Consider the following 18,432-nt stretch of genomic DNA (forward strand, 5'->3'; position numbering starts at 1 on the left):
ATGTTATGGCTGATAGATGGATAAGTTCACTAGGAGGAATGACCTCGCTCAGTGAATGGCATCATGAAAATATAGACCAACCTATAAAGTCTATTTGGAGAGCATAGGTATAGATGTGAGCTCAAATTTAATAATTTTCGAGTCTTTATAGGTGGACTAGTGAAATCTTCGCCAGGGGGATTGAACATGAGTTTAGAAAACACAGATAATATCGATAACAGTTGGGCTTGGATCGTCATAGGTGGTATAAGAACCAAGAATGACTCGTCTCTGACATGGGGGTATCTTATAGCTAACTATGAAAAATTAACCAAGACAACAATGTTTAAATACTGGTATACAAATGGATAAGATTCACATTAATGTGTATAAACAATGAGAAAATAAGTATTACTTTGCTTTTTATGAATCATCTTAATTCAATTCCATTCACAATCTTTATTTCAAATTTGATTCCAAAATCGACATTTCGGTGTTTTAGCTATTTAGTCACTGACGTTAATAAATACCATCGTACATTGTTAATAACCAAATTCCAATCGAAATGAAATCTATTAAAAGTATTCAGAAGTATATATAACAATGGGACTTCTAACAGAATGAATATCACTTCTCCAAACAAGTGAACCAGATTGAATTTCTTCATCTTGCTTTACTTTTTTCTTTGCTTTCACCACAACTGTAAAGCTTTTCTTCTCCAACTTTTTAGTGAAGATCAACTGGGTGGGCCTTACCGTAATCTCAACATCTTTAGGCCCATTAATGGTGACATTGTATATTGATTTAGGAGGACCCACATTTGTAACTCTTCTTCTAAAAACAGCAATTCCTGGTTTTTTATCACTAGTTCTCATACTTAATTGCATTGTTGGATAATTTAGGGCATCACTTCCTTTTGGTGGAGGCAATTCTGAACAGTTCACTGTCTTAGAACCAACTATGACTCTAATAGGCCCATTTTTGTAACCTTCATTACATAAGAATTGAATGTATGATAGTTGATCCATATCGTAGACCAAGCCCGGATGGACAGCTTGTAACGGGTTTAACTGACCTGCTCCGTATGAGAATTCGGCTCCCACATTTATGTCCGAACTCATCGGGGTGGCTGTTGATCAAAATTTAGTCAATAAGTCCTTGTCTGTAAGATGCAAGGAAGGAGGGAGTTTCAAGATTTACATACCAGTGGTGATAATGGCGGATTTAATGGCTGCAGGAGACCAGCCCGGGTGGAATGACTTCACATACGCAGCTACACCAGCTACGTGTGGGCACGCCATTGATGTGCCTGACATTATCGTATATTTCGAATATTGGGTATCACCTTGTAACTTCGTAAGCGTTCTCAAAGGCGTAAATGCAGCCAATACATCAATTCCAGGTGCAGCAATGTCAGGCTGATTTGTTATACAAAGATTTTAACACCAAATAAGTATACAAAAAGTGAATTAATGAGATTGAATTCGTACTGTTGAATTCAAAATAGTTAATGACAATAGATTTTTACGTGTTTTAACTAGCTAGACTTCAGAGCATTTGACCATATCAGGTGAAAATCTACGATATGTTAACTCTGACTTAGACTATGATTGATAAAGTTTGAGATTGTTGAACTATTGCTCTAAACTAAATAATAAGTTGTAGATGGAAGTATAGACAACACTTCTTACGAAACCGTTGTTATTAGTCAGAAACGATATATCAAAGAAATAGACAACATTTCTTGAAAAACCATTGTTATTAGTCCCCGATACTGGCTGAATGAAGAGCAAAACTTAGGGAAGAATATAATCAGTCTGAGACTAACAATTGTGAGAGTTTTACTTACTTTGAGTACATGAGGGGAACCTGTACTTGGTCCACGCGACGAAAATGATGCCACGAACGGGGCCGATACACTAACCTCTTCAGTCTTGTAAATCACTGCCGAAGGTGACCTGTATATATAAACAATATCATCCTTCTCATATACATATACGAATGTGTAATCCAAGAACGATAAGAATCTCTCGATATAAAAATCGAATAGAAAATTTTACCTTGTGGAATGAATGTAGTCAGTGACGATTTTAGCATCAGTATAGTTGATCATTGTTGATGGTGCCATATAAATTTGTGCAGTATCAAGACTGACAGAAGATTCTAGAAGGGTTCCAACTCCTCCACTCCTTTTAACAACAGAATCTACTCCCCATTGTTGCAATTGACAATGTACCAACTTTCCTTTCACCTTCTTTGGGTCTAATGAGTCCTCCACACAATATGCACTATATATAATCATTCACAAAACTAACATTTAATTTTATTTTCAAACTTTGTAATATATTTACGTATATTATAACCTAATAAACATGAGTCATTGTTTCTCTCATATTTGAACATGAAGAAAATGATAGTTTGTTCAAAAAAGTCGGTCGCAATCTTAAGTGGAGGCCCGAATTTGGCCTCTTGTTTTCTTTAGACGTAAACCAAATAAAAATGAATGAATCTTATATGTTCGACTTAACCCTAGGACTATAGTAGCTTAGCGCAAAAAAATTGAGTTTTCCATTTTTTTTGCGAAAACTTCAAGAGAGTGCTAATTTGGAACAAGAGATAATATACAATATTGAAATTTTATAATTGTATAGTTGATGCGTGATTATAGACATTTAGAAATTCATACCTTCCTTGTGAGGGATCGGTTGTGGAATTAAAACCTGCATCAACCCCGCTAATGAGAGGATAAAGTTTTTGCTTTGGTGCAAATGCATTGATTCCAATTCCCTGCACCAACCACAACGAAAGCGAAACTAAATAAGTTTTACGCATCATTTTCTATCAAATTGGTTTTCAAGCAGAGCAAGACCCGATGGGCCGGTTCTCTAACATGGTACTAGAGCTAATATTTCAGAGATAGGTCGAGACTTTGTAACTTTAGCCCTGTGTGGAGGGAGAGTGTAACAGGAATCTCGCGCGTATTTGTTGGTTTATATGAAAAGAGAAGATTAGGGAATGACTTACAGACAGTAAGTGGCCATTGCCCAACATAACTTTACTTCTAAACTGTCTATCGATACCAGTAGCAGCAACTGTTAAAATCCAAGGAGCGTGATTCGAAATTGAGCTCAAAGATGGACCTTGATTTCCAGCCGAAGCAACTGTCAATATCCCTTTCTTCATAGCATGAAATGCTCCAATTGCTATTGAATCTCTTAAATAACTATCAGGATTACCACCTACAGATATTGATATTATATCTACACCATCTTCAATTGCTGCTTCATAACCAGCTAATATATCCATATCTGAACAACCTGAGGTTTCCCAACACACTTTATATGCTGCTATTCTTGCTGATGGTACTGCTCCTCTCGCTGTTCCTTTTGCTAGTCCAAAGAGATTTGCACCGTTTACCGGAGTACCCGCTATTGTAGATGATGTATGGGTTCCATGCCCTTCGACGTCTGTAGGCGACATCACGTCACCCGTGTCGGGAAAGCCGTCTAACTTGAAATATCTTGCTCCCACTATTTTGCTTCATTTCAACAAAAATAAAAGAGAGATATACATATATTACCACACAAATGAAGTGGCTAAGCAAATATCATTAGAAGGCTAAAAAAAATGGAAGCTTGAGACATATTAAATAATTTACTTGTTGCATCCAGAGAAGTTAGCAAAAGGTCCACAAGTTCCTTTCCATTTTGCAGGTGGAGGACCAAGTCCTTTATCATTGAAGCTCTCAGATTCTGGCGTAATCCCTGTGATTAAGTCAACCCATATAAATAATATTTTGCCACTCCCAGAAGTGTGGTACCCTTTATAAGAGATTAAAGTACCATTTTCTAGTGACTCGTACTAAAGTCTTGAGGCGAAGATGACAAAAACTACTAAAGCGACTAGACATTATCTCTATCAGCACACCAAAGGCTTAGCTATAACACAACTATATTAAATGTTATGATCAACACGATAATCTATGATATTCTTAAAATAAAATTATGTAGTAAATTAGTAATTGTCCCGTAAATTTATATTTTGGACGTTGTTAACTTTATGGTCATCCAACTCTGAAGAATGATGCTTCTTATAAAAATATAAAGTATGCAATTTTATATGGCGACTCGTTTTAGAAGTGCCAAAGCAGAAAATATATTAGCGAAAAGATTGAGCAAACACAACCATATAAACATTAGTTATACTAATAAATGAAATAAGTACCTGTATCTAATAAACCCACTACTATATTGCTTTCAAGTTTCAATTTCCTCTTTACATTTTGTGTAAATCCAAGGAAATCCCATGTTTTCGTCGTATGAAGTTTGAGATATCGATTAGGAAACACCGAAATCACACCCGACGAACCTAATACACAAAAAAACATTCCTTAATCAGATTCAAACTTAAACTAAAGCAATAAAAAAATCTAATATAAATATTTAACTAATCAAGATAAATTTATAAACATACTTTCTAACTTTGTAGCTTCATGGGGAGTTAATTTTGCAGCAAATGCATTGAAACTATTTGTATAGCTATACACAATGGAGTCCTTGCCAGCTCCAACACTATCCATCATATTTCAATCCATGAGAGAGAGAGAGAGAGAGAGAAAAAAAGATAGAGAGAGAAAGATTATATGTATATACCTACCTTCCAAAGATATTAGAGAGAAGATTAATGTGAGAATCAGCAATGTTATGCTTAAGAAGTGGAGAATCACCCATATAAACAATATAGAAATCCTACAAAAATCAATAATTAAACTTTTACATTTAAGTATAATATTAAGAAGAACAAGTTATTTAATGAAGATGGTTTAAATTAGGTTAGTTAATAAACCCTTTTTTGATCTCCATTTACAGAAGTACTGATTATTAAAATGATCTGGAGAAGAAGAAGAATAACAACACGACCATTCAAACCCAAAACTTGTATAGATTCATCTTTAGTTGTCATGTTAAACTCTCACTCTCTCTATCTCTCTAATATTGTTGGTATAATATTTCTCTTTCTTTTTCTCTATAATTCTAACTCTCTATCTCTCTCTATTCTCTAATGTGGTGTGGGGTTGTTCTATATAAATAGTGAGTGGAAGTGATAAGACTTGTGGTAGAAAGTATACCATTTTTTAATTGTTGCATATCTAATTAGGGTTATTGATATAAACCCATAAAGAAAACCAAATATTTCATCTCCCTATTATTCTTACGTAACGAGTAAAGATTACAGTGTAAAATTTTGTATCGTATTTTTTTTTTGAATAAGGTGATCGAATTAAGAGGAAGAGGGAAAGGAATGTACGAGCCGAAAGGCGAAAACGACGACAGCGGAGGCAAAGCCCACAAGCCGACACCCCCAAAAATTTTGTATCGTATCGATCCACATAAAGTACTGTAAAATGTAAATATTCGTAATTTTATTATACATGTATGGTTTGATGGGTTCTTATTTGAGTGACACTAAGAGGTCATATTAGATCGTTTAAATTACCACCATTAGAGTTTTAAAATATTTTTCTCATGCATGAAAGAATTAGGATTTATTTCACTATCATATTGAGAATCTAAAATTAAAAGTCAAGTTATTATATTTCCACAAGTCTTGTATTACTTCATAAGCTAACTTTAATGGACATTAATACCCTCTCCTTTTGAGTATTTACTATATCTTCCCTCATCTCACAACTCCTATATCTATTGTAGTTGTAAAAGGGTGTTTAAGTCATTTAAGTGTTTGTTGAAGCCAAATCCCAAATATCAAGGAGGAGAGTGTTGAATGGTCAAATTTTCCAAATAGGGAAAGGGTAAATGGGTCGATTTTGACATAAGCGGGTTCAACCCGACCCGTTTGATATAGTAATAGTAATACTGTTGACCGGGTCTTAATCAGATCCTAATATATTGCTTGAAAAGTAGTCCAAGCTGTTAATTATATTGTTCTCAATCCTCACCAACAAAAAAAATACTCGGGTTCTAGTTCCAAATAGTTTCAGTTCCAGTATTAAAATAAGAAAGAAATAGAACCATTTCTTAGTTATTGGTTCTTTGAGTGAAAGAGTTAATACTAGTATAGTAATAAATTAGAAATGTCAAAGCTATATTCTCTTCCTAATATGTTCACTTTGTCAAAACAGGCAATGGCCTATTTTCATCAAAAAAAAAAAAATGTTCACTTTGTCATTGTTAGTATGTAAGAAGGGCGAAAGTGGAATTATTTTATCACGGACGGAATATGAAGTTAGTTAGTTAGCAAGCTAGTTGTAACGATTAGTTAGCTAGTTAACTAGCTAGCTTGAGCTACATATCAAGCTAACCCACCAGCAAGTTTATCGTCTTAGCTTAGAAAGTTTTGTCTAGGATTACTCCTTCAATGAAATTATTTCAAGTACTTTCAAGATTACGGAGATCCTACCGACTCTTGTACTGACGATTAATCAGGATCCACGAAAGCTAATCAACATTAGCTCGGTACAACCAACCTTTTCACTTAACATTGTTCATGAAGTGATGATAAGACCGTCTAGTAATCATGAATAGGTTTCAATTGGGATATACATAATGAGCCCAACATGGCAGGGCTAGGGCGATTTGGAGTTCAAGTAGATAAAGATGGGTCTTGAATGTAAAGATGCTACATCCCATTGAGTAGTTCAGGCCAGCCCACTAGCTCCTGACCCGATTGACACATCAAAGCTTCAGTGTAGGTTTGGCCCATTTAGATAGTACTAGAAGCACCCTCGAAATTGAATAGCAAACTCTCACCTCCCCTCACCCCTCCAAAGATAAAAGGATATGAGGCTTCAAAGTTTCAAGCCTAAGGTAGAAGTTTGCACGAAAACGTTGAGTATATACCGTCTAATTAGTTATGAACTTATGAGTATTTGCATCTACTATTTCATTTCTTCTTTGATGCAATAAGTAAACAAAAGATTTGTAACGGGGATTTAAGATGCTACTCTTAAAAAGTTAATGGCATACCTTAGAAAAAAAAAGTTGCATCTCTTGAGAGAAAAGAGAAAGTAAATGTGAAAAGGAATGCGCCCAAGAGCATAATATTGAAATATACATGATACATGTTTGGTAAAGGGGAAATAAAGATGACCTACCACCATATAAGTATAGATTTTTGCAATCTTAACGGTTATTCAAGACTTGGTTTTTAATTTTAAAAAGATAGACCGAGTTTGAACTAAGAAGGGGAAATTAAAAAGAGACTAGAATGGAAGTTACATGTCTTGCTTTACGAAGGGTAATCTTAGAATGTTCTTCATATAATCTTATGCGTTCTGAAAACTAAGGTGTGATTTTTTTAATATTTAAGCATGACTAGTATGAACTTACTGTATCTCAATTTGATCTATAAGATCATGATAACTTGTTTGAATACAATATTTTAGGTTACTTCAAAACAATGTGCAGTTATTCTTTCTAATTAAAGAAAAAAATTGTAAAAGAGATCAATTTGTGTCAACTATTTATACTTGTCATAGGTATAAGTCATGGCCAAACTAAAGAATCTCCATTGATACAAAAAATTTCATTGCTTAGTGACTCAAGTCGAATTGGATCTTGAATTAGATTTAATTTATGAATTAGGTAGAAAACAAATACCTAGAAAAAACAAAGTCAAACACTAAATTATATTTGGGTAGTGGAGAAAAACAAATACAGTATGTTTTTTCATATGGACTTGAGATTCATTACATCATTGATATGGGTACATCATAAATATATTACATCATAAATTAAATGTATAAAAATATAGTTTTCTTCTTCGCCTAATATCTCATATCACTTGTTATCTTAAGATAATTATATTTATTTTCTTAAGGAAAAGTGGGATATTTGTCGAAATTAATGGTGAAACTCTGGGATTAGTCCTGGCATAATGGAGTAGAATTGAAACTCTTAGATATTAGTTTCTTTATAAAATTTGGATTCAAACTTTGGTGATTAGTCCTTTTCATTTCTTCTTTCAACAAAAAAAGTCCTTTTCATTTCTTTCTTTTTTCCCTTTCACATACGGAAAATGTTTTCCCATTAGTAATCACCTTAAATTACAATGTATATTGATATATTCAAATAAAAAAATACACAAACGGCTAAAGTTAATGTAATCAACTTTGAGTATTAGATTAAAAAAGAATTTAGAGCACGTGAGGCACATGCTCCCATCACTGATCCTTGATTCAAAATTGTAAGGTAATTTATGATTTTAAGTTAATTTCATTTTTCTACCCCCAATTTGGGAGCAACTAGAAATTTGACTCCCAAAATCAAGTAGGAATAGTTGACCCATAAGTTTTTTTTTTCTTTTTTGAAATCAAGTGAAACCATATTTCATTCATAAGTAATTCAATCACAAGTTACATGGATGATAATTTTTATTTTTTTGAGAACTACATGAGAGTTACATACGATAAGTTCATTGAACTTTCAAATGTAAAGTGTCTCGTGAAGGGAAAGAAATTGACCAGACACAGACTCAAACAAAAGACCCTAAAGGTCGATAAAAAATATAGAATTAATACTAAACTTCCTCCAACCGAGAGAACCACCACCGCCAATGAGTGCAAATCGCAAGGCCAACCACCACCATCACTGCCGAACAAGTCTTTGAGTCCTTCTGTTTAGGCTTGTTACTTGATAGATCCAAAGATTCAAGAAGCTTCAAACAGCTAAATGTTGTTGTTTCAATTCCTGTTGAACTCTAGAAATCTCAAATCTCTTTTCATTTCTTCCTCTCTCACTCCATCAATCTGTTACTAAATCTTTCGAATCCTTTAACAAATTGAAAGAATTGATGTGTGGTGAGTCTAGAAAACAATCCCTCGAAACTCAATCTCAGAAGGAAAACAACCCTAAAAACTATTTATTGATGGAGAACAAACTACAAAAGAAACATAAAAGGGTTCTGGCGAGGGAGAACCCTTCGCCAGAGGAAAGAGACGTAGATCTAAGTACGGTTGAAGAGAGGGAGAGACGGTTATTTTTTTTCGAGAGAGAGAGACGGTTTTTTCCTCCCAGTCGACCCCTAAGTCACAATCAACTTGGCTCCTAGCACGTGATCCCATCACTTGTCGGAACTAGTCTCCAAGACAAACATCTAGTCCGACGACTAATGTCAGTGACCTTCTACATGAAATCTTTTTCGTTTGTCTAGGTTGAATAAAAGGTGGTGATTGTGGTGGAGGAGATGCTTGTGGTGAAAAGAGAGATGAAATTTTCTTCTTTAAGTCATGATTGTTGGTTAGTTTTTTGTCGACAATTAGTTCTGAAGAACATGGAAATAGAAACATGATAATGAGGTGAATACTTTTGAAAGAGATGGTAATTTACTTTTATTTTACTAATGAAAATATCATTTTGGTGGCTATAGCCTATATGCAAATATTGGACAAAAATGGGGAGACGAACCCGTTAATCATGACAACCGAACTGGCCTAATTATAGCTTCCAAGTGGAAACATCCAACTATAACACATTAAATGTGGAGTATCTCAAAAGGGGAAAGATACATCAAAAGTAATTCTATAGGGGAGGATATTCATAGTATTGGCAATAAATTCACGGCCCATGCAGGAATTCATAGTCCTATAGTCTTTCACATGAAGAAACACATTTTCTATGGCATGCTCATATGTTTTCTTTTTGTTGAAGGGTATACTCATAAGTTAATACTGAACTTCGATAGTAGTTTCAACAAAAGAAAAAAAAAAAAAAAAAAACTTCCATAGTTATCTATACTTATTTGCTAACATATGCTTTTTTTTCATTTTTGTTGAAATATGCATTTTTCATTGGTTTTAATATTTGAAATAAGATCAAGAAAAACCTGAATTTAATGCTAAGAACACACGGATTTTTCAACGCCCCTACTCATTAGTCAGTACCTAAACGATGAGTCTGATAGGACACATTGAAGTGGACCATTTAAATTCCCCAAATTTATAAATAAATCCCAAAGACCCCCTAATTCTAAAAAAGTCCACTTCGAAGTTTATTTTTCTTGAAATCTATCTAGAAAGTCATGTTGCCGAGTGATTTGTGTTCAAATGTGATGTCACATTTGAGGTGGTTAAAAAGATAAGTTACATCACGTGCACGTTGATTTATGTCAACCGCACATAGTTTGTCAAGTGTATAAAATAACAAATGACGTAGAGACTATTTTGTGCATCTAATTTTATGCAGTGTGCATCCTCTCTTATGCACAATAAAAGTGTCTTTGCAACCAAAATGTGAAGTTGCCTTGTGTACAATGCAAAACACATAATATTGAATTCATAAGACGCATAATGTCGAAGGCACAATGCATTTAATATTATGTTGATGTACAAGGGGGGAATATGTTACGTAGTTACATACAATGGAATTATGTATCAGAACGAACAATTGTTTCTGGGACAAAAATACATTGACGCGTAATCCTTTAGTCAAATATAATCTAAATTTAACTCTTTGTACCATCTCTAGTCAAATAGAATTTGAAGAAAATCCTTTTGTAGAGAGAAAGAGACAAAAGGACTGAGACAGACTCAGAGACAGTAAAGACGGAAACAAGGGGAGTAAAAGAAAATAATAATGAAAGGAAAGTGTGAGACAAACTCACAAACAAATTGTCGACCATCTCTACTTGCAATTTTAGCCATGCAAATGGTTACCCGAAAATACAAAAAAAGATGAGAGAAAAGAGTATGAAAAGAAAGGGTAAAAGAGAAAATAAATAAAATGATAAGTTAAAGTTAACTGATCAAAAGGTCAGCTAGGAGGCCAAATTTGCCAGTCAGACAAATCTGGGTACCAAAGTCTCCTCTTAGTCACAAATTTGTAGTGAAAATGAAATCAGCCCAAATACTTTTCATAAATTGGGACCCACTTTATGAGTTTTAAAACACAATAAAAGGTTCCATTTTGCCTCCTTCAACTTTCAACTCTCTCCATCTTCTTCCATCCTGCCAGCAATACTTTCTCTCTCTAAAAAAAAAATGGCAGGAGAAGAAGATCTAAATTCCCCTCTTTTACAACCAGATCATCTTCTGAATGGATCACTTGAACAATCTGTCATCATAGATATTCAATCTAATGGTGGTGAACACAATCAATCTCCCCTTCCTCTTTCAGATCCTCAATATGAACAAAACCCATTTGGTTTCATTGGAATTGATTCATTGGTTATTCCAAAACCATCACCAATTGATCCATTTAGAAATCAAACTCCAAATATTTCAGGTCTTTATGAATGTTTAAAGATGATAATCTGTATTCCTATTGCTCTTATTCGTTTAATCTTCTTTGGTCTTTCTATTGCTATTGGTTTTATTTTCACTTTATTTGCTCTTCATGGTTGGAAAGATAAACAAAAACCTATGCCTAAATGGAGGATTAGGGTTTTAAGTGTTACTCGATTTTGTTCTCGTTGTATTCTCTTTAGTTTTGGGTAAGTTTCTTTTTTTTGTTGAGTTCCTTTGAATTGGTATGATTTGAGTTTTTAGGATTAGGGTTAATTTTAAGTTGATTTGTGTTTAATTTTGTAGATATCATTGGATTAAGAGAAAAGGGAAACCAGCTCCAAGAGAGATAGCACCAATTGTTGTATCTAATCATGTATCTTATATTGATCCAATTTTCTTTTTCTATGAATTATTCCCAACTATTGTTGCATCAGAATCCCATGATTCTCTACCATTTGTTGGTAAAATTATCAGATCAATGCAGGTAATTTGTTCATTTGAATCTGATTTCATGTAATTTGAAATTTATGTTGAGATTAGTGTCTGAAATTTGTGTATTTTAGGTGATTTATGTGAATAGGTTTGATGCAACATCAAGGAAGAATGCTGTTAATGAAATAAAGGTATAACTTTTCTATCAAAATTAAAAAGAAGTAATCCTTCACTAGTTTTGAATTAGTTATGTATTAATTGTTTAAGTTTTCTCATGGTTTGTGTGTAAACTTTCATTAAAATTTCTTATTAACAACTTAATCTAGGATTGTTTTACTAAAGTTGTGGTTATCTGGGGAGTCTCTTGAAACTCTTTAGCTCTTTTACTAATTGTTTACCGATTATCTTTACGGAACTAATTCATCAGTTGATTTAATAAATGATTTATAGAAAGGTTAATGTGATATAAGAGGCAAATAGAAAGAAAAATAGAAGAGAAAGAAATTCTAGAAAATATAGAAGAGAAAGAAATTGTAGAACTTGAGGCAATAAGTTAAAAGTTTCGCTATTCTGCCCTTGTTCTTTATATGTGAAAGAAGATTGTTTACATCTTCTTCTTTCTCAGTGTTTATATCAAAGGATATCTTTATGTTTAATGCCTTGTCCCATTTTCGGGTTGGCAGCATCAATCTTGTTTCACCAATTAATTCTATTTAAAGAACATCTTGTATCAAGGCATGCTAATCTTATTTAAATGCATAATCGATGATATTGGGATCAACGTTTACTTACTGATGGGGAACTAACAAAGATTTCCAATAGCATCTTAGGTTCATTTTTTCACGAGTATTTATGCAAGGATAGTCTTTTAGCTATTTGATACAGTAATGTACTTCCAAGGATTTTAATACAGAGAAAGGCTTCATCCGATAGATTTCCTCGAGTGCTATTGTTTCCTGAGGGTACTACTACGAACGGGAGAGTGCTAATTTCGTTTCAACTTGGAGCATTCATTCCCTGTTATCCCGTCCAGCCAGTGGTGATTCGCTATCCCCATATACACTTTGATCAATCTTGGTAAGATTGTTATCTTCTATGGAAATTCGTTTACTTTTGTTTCGACTAATATCTCAAAAACCTTATTTCACTAGTTTGCATGTGGTTTAGGGGAAGCATTTCTTTGATGAAGCTCATGTTCAGAATGTTCTTCCAATTTCACAATTTCATGGAGGTACAGTTTCTTTTATGTCCTGTGATGCACATTTATCTTTAGCTTCCATCTTTTTCTAACCTTTTTTTTTCCGGGTATGATAACACCTTAAAATTTTATAAATAGGCTATTGCTACAGTTGCACATTGTTTGTTTCAAAAATAATTTACTTAGGAGGACACTCGTATCCGTGATTCACTTTCGTACTCTGTTTGGCGTTGAAATTCGAGATTCTTCTCAATCGTATCTCCTCCATCGGGAAGCCGTTCTTATGTTCTCCTATCTTGAGAGGAACTCATAGAGACTAAGTAGAAATGTATAACAGAAGCTTCACCATGCCAAATATTAATCCAGATGAATAATCATTTTCATATATACCACTTAGTAGTTTGTCCTTATGTCATACACATGTCTTTTATTACAGTAGCAACAGAAACCCTCTTCAAATCACATAGAAAGGAACGAGTTGAGTGGTGTAAAGGATAGTAATTTGGGTTTCTGATTAGTTGTACGTATGCCATTGACAAACAAAATAGGCCACAAAGCGATGGTCCTCCTTGTGAGGTTTCAAATGCCCCAAGTTCTGTCAGAGACCCTATTCCTTTAAAACACTCACTTTCTGGATTTTGATATGAAAACAACATATTAGAGTCAAATTTAGATGTTTTGAATGATTTTTCCTGATACTGCTATGAAATCTTTGATATACCACTCTTACTCTGGCATTAACAGGTGGAATACCTTCCGGTTGTTATGCCACTCGAACATAAAAGAGAAACTGCTGCACAATTTGCTGAGAGGGTGAGTTGTTTCTTCTGGTCATGTTTTTATTTGGTATCATGTGAAATGTTTGTGTGCTTTTGAAAACAATCTTTTAAGATGCAAAAAACATTATACATGTGTTGCATTTTTGTTTTTAATATGAGGTGGGAATGTTGATTGTTGTTTCATTTGATTTTCATAATAATCAAAGGAAGAGCAGAAAAGAGACTGATTTGCCCATCACTAGTTCTCATTGTATCTACAAGATTTATAGAAAGACAAAAAATGTATAAAATATGAAAGAAGAAAATGAGTTTGGATGTGGCTTATTTACATGATAAGCAACTCGAAGGATGATATTGCTGAGGGTGACTAATTATTTGAGCGCGAGTAGAGAATGAACTTATAATAGTCTAATCTAAGAAAAACTCATAATCAACCTTGTGTTTGACGTGGATTCTCGTATCACTGTCTAACTTGAACTATCTGCCATCTTTTGCGTTCATATCTCATTTGGTGAAGGAAACAATTCTGTAACTTATTCTATGGTTGCGCTAGATCTTTCACTGTTAAGTTTATGATGTGCAATTCATTATCTGTTACTATGACTTGCAGACTAGCTACGCTATGGCAAGCGCACTTAACGTCACACCAACATCTCATTCTTATGGGGACATGATGCTAGTCACAAGGGCAGCTGAAGCGAAGCAGGTATTAAGTTTTATATCATATGGTATCTCTATTGCACCTTGTTCTTCTACACAGATTTATTCGTTGTTTCTTATTAATGTATCCTAAATCTGAAGACCTAGGCCTTACATCCGTACTTCAGGTCTTATATAAATCACTGAGTCTCCAAATTGAAAGATTAGAGTCTAAATTGTAGTCAATAAGATTATGGCCATAAGTATATACAGTCAAATTACTTGACTTATTTGGTACATTGGTAATTTTTATCTTCCTTTGTCATCATTGATCATTTTTGTGGTACTGTGATTATCTTCTGCAGAAGGCCTCAAACTATTTGGTGGAACTGGCTACTAGAACGGATTCTGTGAGTTTTAACTTGAAATGTACTTATTTGGATTATTTTCTGAAACCCCTTGATATAAATTATGCCGATGTTTGAAAAACGGTATATGCTGAAATGGGTGGTATAAAGTTGTTTTCGTCAATATGGTTGGTCTTGAAAACTTTAGAAAATGGTTACAACGGTATAATTGGATATCCTAACGTCTACTTGGGAAAGAGGATTTTAAAATAAAGGAAAATCACTGTAACAGTGGGGGTCCTTAGCCATAAAAGCAGCTGTTATTTCCGTTATCATAAAAGCCGTTTTTAGACATTGGATTAGACTGTAAGTCTTGGTTACTGAAAGTCTAATCCTGTTTCAATAGTGAATAGAAAAGTTGGTAAAGTGTTTCCTGCGATGTTATACTTCTCTATTACTTGCTAATCTGAACTAAGAGGAGAATTTGTTTTCTGCAGTCACTTAACATGAGCACGTTGGAAGCTCTTGAGTTTTTGGATAAATTTCTTTTGATGAATCCGGACTCTAGGTAATGTCAAATCATTTCAAACTTATTCTTTATTACCATATTTTCTGCAGTTTGATACACCAATTGATTAAATATAAACTTATAATGTACACACACGTTACATATTAGACTATTATTGTATGGGTTTTGAAGCGGTACATGGTGTATTTCTTCTAACAGTTTGCAGGTTCAATAAATGGCATATAGATTTTTATACTAAGCACGTGAAAACTAAAATTAGGCCTTAGTTAGACCATAAGTAATTGTGTTTTGTTTTATTGAACTACCTGATATGGGGAATGCACTACATATCTCCAAGCTTTCAGGCTCCGTATAACATTCCACTTTGTAATTTCACCCTATTCTGGGATTATGAAGCGATCCTACTTTTTGAGCATATTCTTATGTTTTACAGTATACACATGCATCAGTCGTAGTGTTGAGTAATACATATAATCTTCAAAATGCCTTTTTTTTCGCTGGTTAGCTTCATCTTTGTCTGCTATATACCTAGTGGTAAGAAAGAGTATCTGACAAACTTTGTCACTCTGTTCACAGGGGCCAAGTTAAAATTCATGACTTTTTGAGGGTTACACGGCTGCCATACTGTCCTCTTGCTGAGAAGGTTAGTTGCTTCGTTCAAGTTTCAACGACATGATAGAGAGGAAAATTGTAAGGCCCAAAATTCGGGTCAAAATATCAAATGAAGCCCAACCTGGAATAAGAATGCAAAAAAAAAACCCAAAATTTGAAATTACAAAACATTTATGAAAATTTCGGAACAAAACACAGTTTGCTCTCAACAATTTTGTATTTGCTCTCAACAATTCTGTAAATGTATGAACAAATTTGTTTTTGTTCACACATAATTAAGAACATAATTATATATGTTGTCACAGTTTCAGAAGTGTTGTAACAGTTTCAAAAGTGTTGCCAACAGTTTAAAAAGTGGTTTTTTTTTTTCGTATTTGGGCCCAAATCTTGGACTTTTCTTACATAGTTTCTGTATTATTTACCTTCTTTGTAACTTCTCCGTTTCAGATCTTCTCGTTCATCGATGTGGACAAGCGTGGCATGATAACATTTAGACAGGTTAATCTGATGGTTCTTTATGCTATTTGTTGTACTGTGTTTCTAGGAAGATACTTAAAGATTTGCTTCGTTCTGGTTACCCTCAACATCTATAAAGTAGGTGATGTTATCCTGTATAACGAATGAACTGCAAACATATAACCTTTGGAGTACTTGTTGGAAGTATAAAAATCATAATCGAGGAACCCGGTGTTTGGTAAATGTGTAAGCTAGATATTATAACAGCTAAGGAAGCTAGATATGGTAGTGTATTTCAGATCCGCCATTGTATTTGGGATCTAACTCGATTCAAGAAATATTTTTGACATATTCTATTCAATTTCTGATTAGTCGAAACTTGTCTAGACTTTGATACTGAGCCATCCATGACCTGTCACAGTTAGAGTAATTTCAAGACTGAATTGAGGATAAATATCCAACTCGGCTAAATTTACTTTCTTATTCTTGAGAAATGAGTTAAATGTGGATGATTATAAATTAGATTAATCATATATATATATATATATATATATGTGTATATATATATATATACATATATATATTTATCAAAGTTAGACAAGTAAGATTCATCCGTGGGTAGGATAAGAGAAACCTTAATGTAGGTTAGCGCGGTCAGAACCTTGTTGGTCTTTTCATCTTTGCTTTCATTTGATCCTTCATTATATCTTCACCTTCACCATGAATAATTTTTTCATTGAATTGTGATCAAGTGCAGTTCTTATACGGAGTAGCTCTTGTCATGAAGCAGCCGTTATTCTGGAGAACCTGTGAGTCAGCTTTCGAAATATGTGATTCCAGAGGATCTGGGTATATCACAAAACAACAGGCAAGTTGTTGGGACTCTTAAGCCTTTTTCATTTTCTTTTGTCATTTTAGTCCTAATAGATTTTGTAATGTCCTAACATTTTTTGCCGTTTCTTCCAAATTTTCTTGTCACAGTTGGGTGATTCTGTTCGGGCAGCTATTCCAGACATGAACGATGAACAGGTTATTATTAAATAAACCACTACATTCTACCTCTTTTGTTGCTTGAACTGAGTGAACAAAGCCGGCAATTTATGATTGTCATGGTTTGTGTCGAAGAATGAGTTAGTTTTAATTGAGGTGGCCAATCAAAGAGCTCTGGTTACCACCACTGGGTAGTTAGCTACTAGAACAACTCGATCACAACCGAGCATAAATCAATGCTAATCTTGATCTGACAGAAAAATAAAGAGCTGTCTTTCGAAGCGTTTTCTTCATTTTTAGACTCGTTGAAAATGATTTGTGGATGACATCTGATTCATGGCTGTTTTCAGACGTGTTCGAAGTCATGGATGAATATTTGACTCAGTGAAAATTACTAGTTTATCAACTTCTAAGTCCTAATCCATAAACAAATACTCCAACAGATAAACTAGAAACTCTTCGAATTTGTTCCTTTTGCTTACATTCTCTTGTTCTTTTTTGATAGGTGGATTCACTGTTCAATTTGTTTAAAGCCGACGAAGAAGGAAGACTGAAGAAAGATGATTTCATAAACTGCTTAAGAAAGAATCCACTATTGATAGCAATCTTCTCATCGGGGTTAACACTAAAAGTTCTAACAGAAACAGATGATGGAAGATTAGTAGAGACTGTTGTGTAATAAGAAAATAGGTTGAAAACACAGAGTGAGTTTTAGAGAGATCAAATGGTTTATTTATTTTCATGTAATTGTTGTTTGTAAGGAATCTACGCAGTTAAGTTTCTTTAGCACTGCAGAATTTTACCAAAAAAAAAACCTAAAAATGTTTTATTAACTTCAAAATTTTTTAACAGTGTAATCATAAAAGGAAGGCAAGATTTGTGTGGGAGGATTTGGCATGTTGTTACTGGTGTTCAAATTTGGTCACGTTTTCCTTTTCTTTCTTTTTTTTTCATTTTGGGGACCTAAAATTGCTTTAATCAGAAGATGACTGACTGTTGAGAATGTTATTACTTTCTGCCTTTATAAAAAGGGTTAGTTCAAATTTGATCTCTCTATTGTGATCAATTTGCCTTTTTGACCCCCACCATATGTTGATGAGCTCTAATTTTGACTACATAACAAAAGAGACGTTTTTTTCTTCATTTTTCAGTTCTACCATTTTCATTTTTTTTTTTGCGTGGGAGGGAAAGAATTTTTTTGTCATTTTCCATTCCTTCACTTTTTCATCTTC

The 18,432-nt window shown here is 33.9% G+C and overlaps 2 protein-coding genes across 2 annotated transcripts; one reads left to right on the top strand and one right to left on the bottom strand.

Annotated features, from left to right (window-relative positions):
• Window positions 1-414: 414 nt before the first annotated feature.
• Window positions 415-5,039, bottom strand: XSP1 (xylem serine peptidase 1). Its single transcript, XM_086648693.1, has 11 exons — window positions 4,825-5,039; window positions 4,636-4,727; window positions 4,453-4,550; window positions 4,204-4,347; window positions 3,638-3,743; window positions 3,004-3,517; window positions 2,666-2,766; window positions 2,040-2,267; window positions 1,829-1,937; window positions 1,184-1,397; window positions 415-1,108 (listed from the first exon to the last, which is right to left on the bottom strand). Exons 1-11 carry the CDS (start codon window positions 4,939-4,941, stop codon window positions 555-557), a joined length of 2,277 nt encoding a protein of 758 aa, XP_086504819.1. The 5' UTR covers window positions 4,942-5,039; the 3' UTR covers window positions 415-554.
• Window positions 5,040-10,881: 5,842 nt separating this feature from the next.
• LOC147534424 (lysophospholipid acyltransferase LPEAT2-like) lies at window positions 10,882-18,105 on the top strand. The gene is made up of 14 exons (XM_086649412.1): window positions 10,882-11,424; window positions 11,522-11,702; window positions 11,782-11,841; window positions 12,564-12,727; window positions 12,818-12,881; window positions 13,593-13,661; window positions 14,238-14,333; window positions 14,632-14,676; window positions 15,111-15,181; window positions 15,719-15,785; window positions 16,202-16,252; window positions 16,968-17,078; window positions 17,192-17,239; window positions 17,706-18,105. The coding sequence occupies exons 1-14, from the start codon at window positions 10,973-10,975 to the stop codon at window positions 17,877-17,879; spliced, it is 1,653 nt and encodes a 550-aa protein (XP_086505538.1). The 5' UTR covers window positions 10,882-10,972; the 3' UTR covers window positions 17,880-18,105.
• The last annotated feature ends 327 nt before the right edge of the window (window positions 18,106-18,432 follow it).

Source organism: Eschscholzia californica, unplaced genomic scaffold (assembly GCF_041429995.1).
Source record: "Eschscholzia californica isolate CP2 unplaced genomic scaffold, dmEscCali1.0.p SCAF_6, whole genome shotgun sequence".
NCBI lineage: Eukaryota > Viridiplantae > Streptophyta > Magnoliopsida > Ranunculales > Papaveraceae > Eschscholzia > Eschscholzia californica.

Coding starts and splice junctions, on each gene's coding strand:
- LOC147534424 (XM_086649412.1), top strand. CDS start 10,973: ATGGCAGGAGAAGAAGATCTAAATTCCCCTCTTTTACAACCAGATCAT. Junction 15,182..15,718: donor TTGATGAATCCGGACTCTAG/GTAATGTCAAAT, acceptor CTCTGTTCACAG/GGGCCAAGTTAAAATTCATG. Junction 15,786..16,201: donor ACTGTCCTCTTGCTGAGAAG/GTTAGTTGCTTC, acceptor TCTCCGTTTCAG/ATCTTCTCGTTCATCGATGT.
- XSP1 (XM_086648693.1), bottom strand. CDS start 4,941: ATGACAACTAAAGATGAATCTATACAAGTTTTGGGTTTGAATGGTCGT. Junction 3,518..3,637: donor AACTTCTCTGGATGCAACAA/GTAAATTATTTA, acceptor GTTGAAATGAAG/CAAAATAGTGGGAGCAAGAT. Junction 2,767..3,003: donor GCAATGGCCACTTACTGTCT/GTAAGTCATTCC, acceptor TGGTTGGTGCAG/GGAATTGGAATCAATGCATT.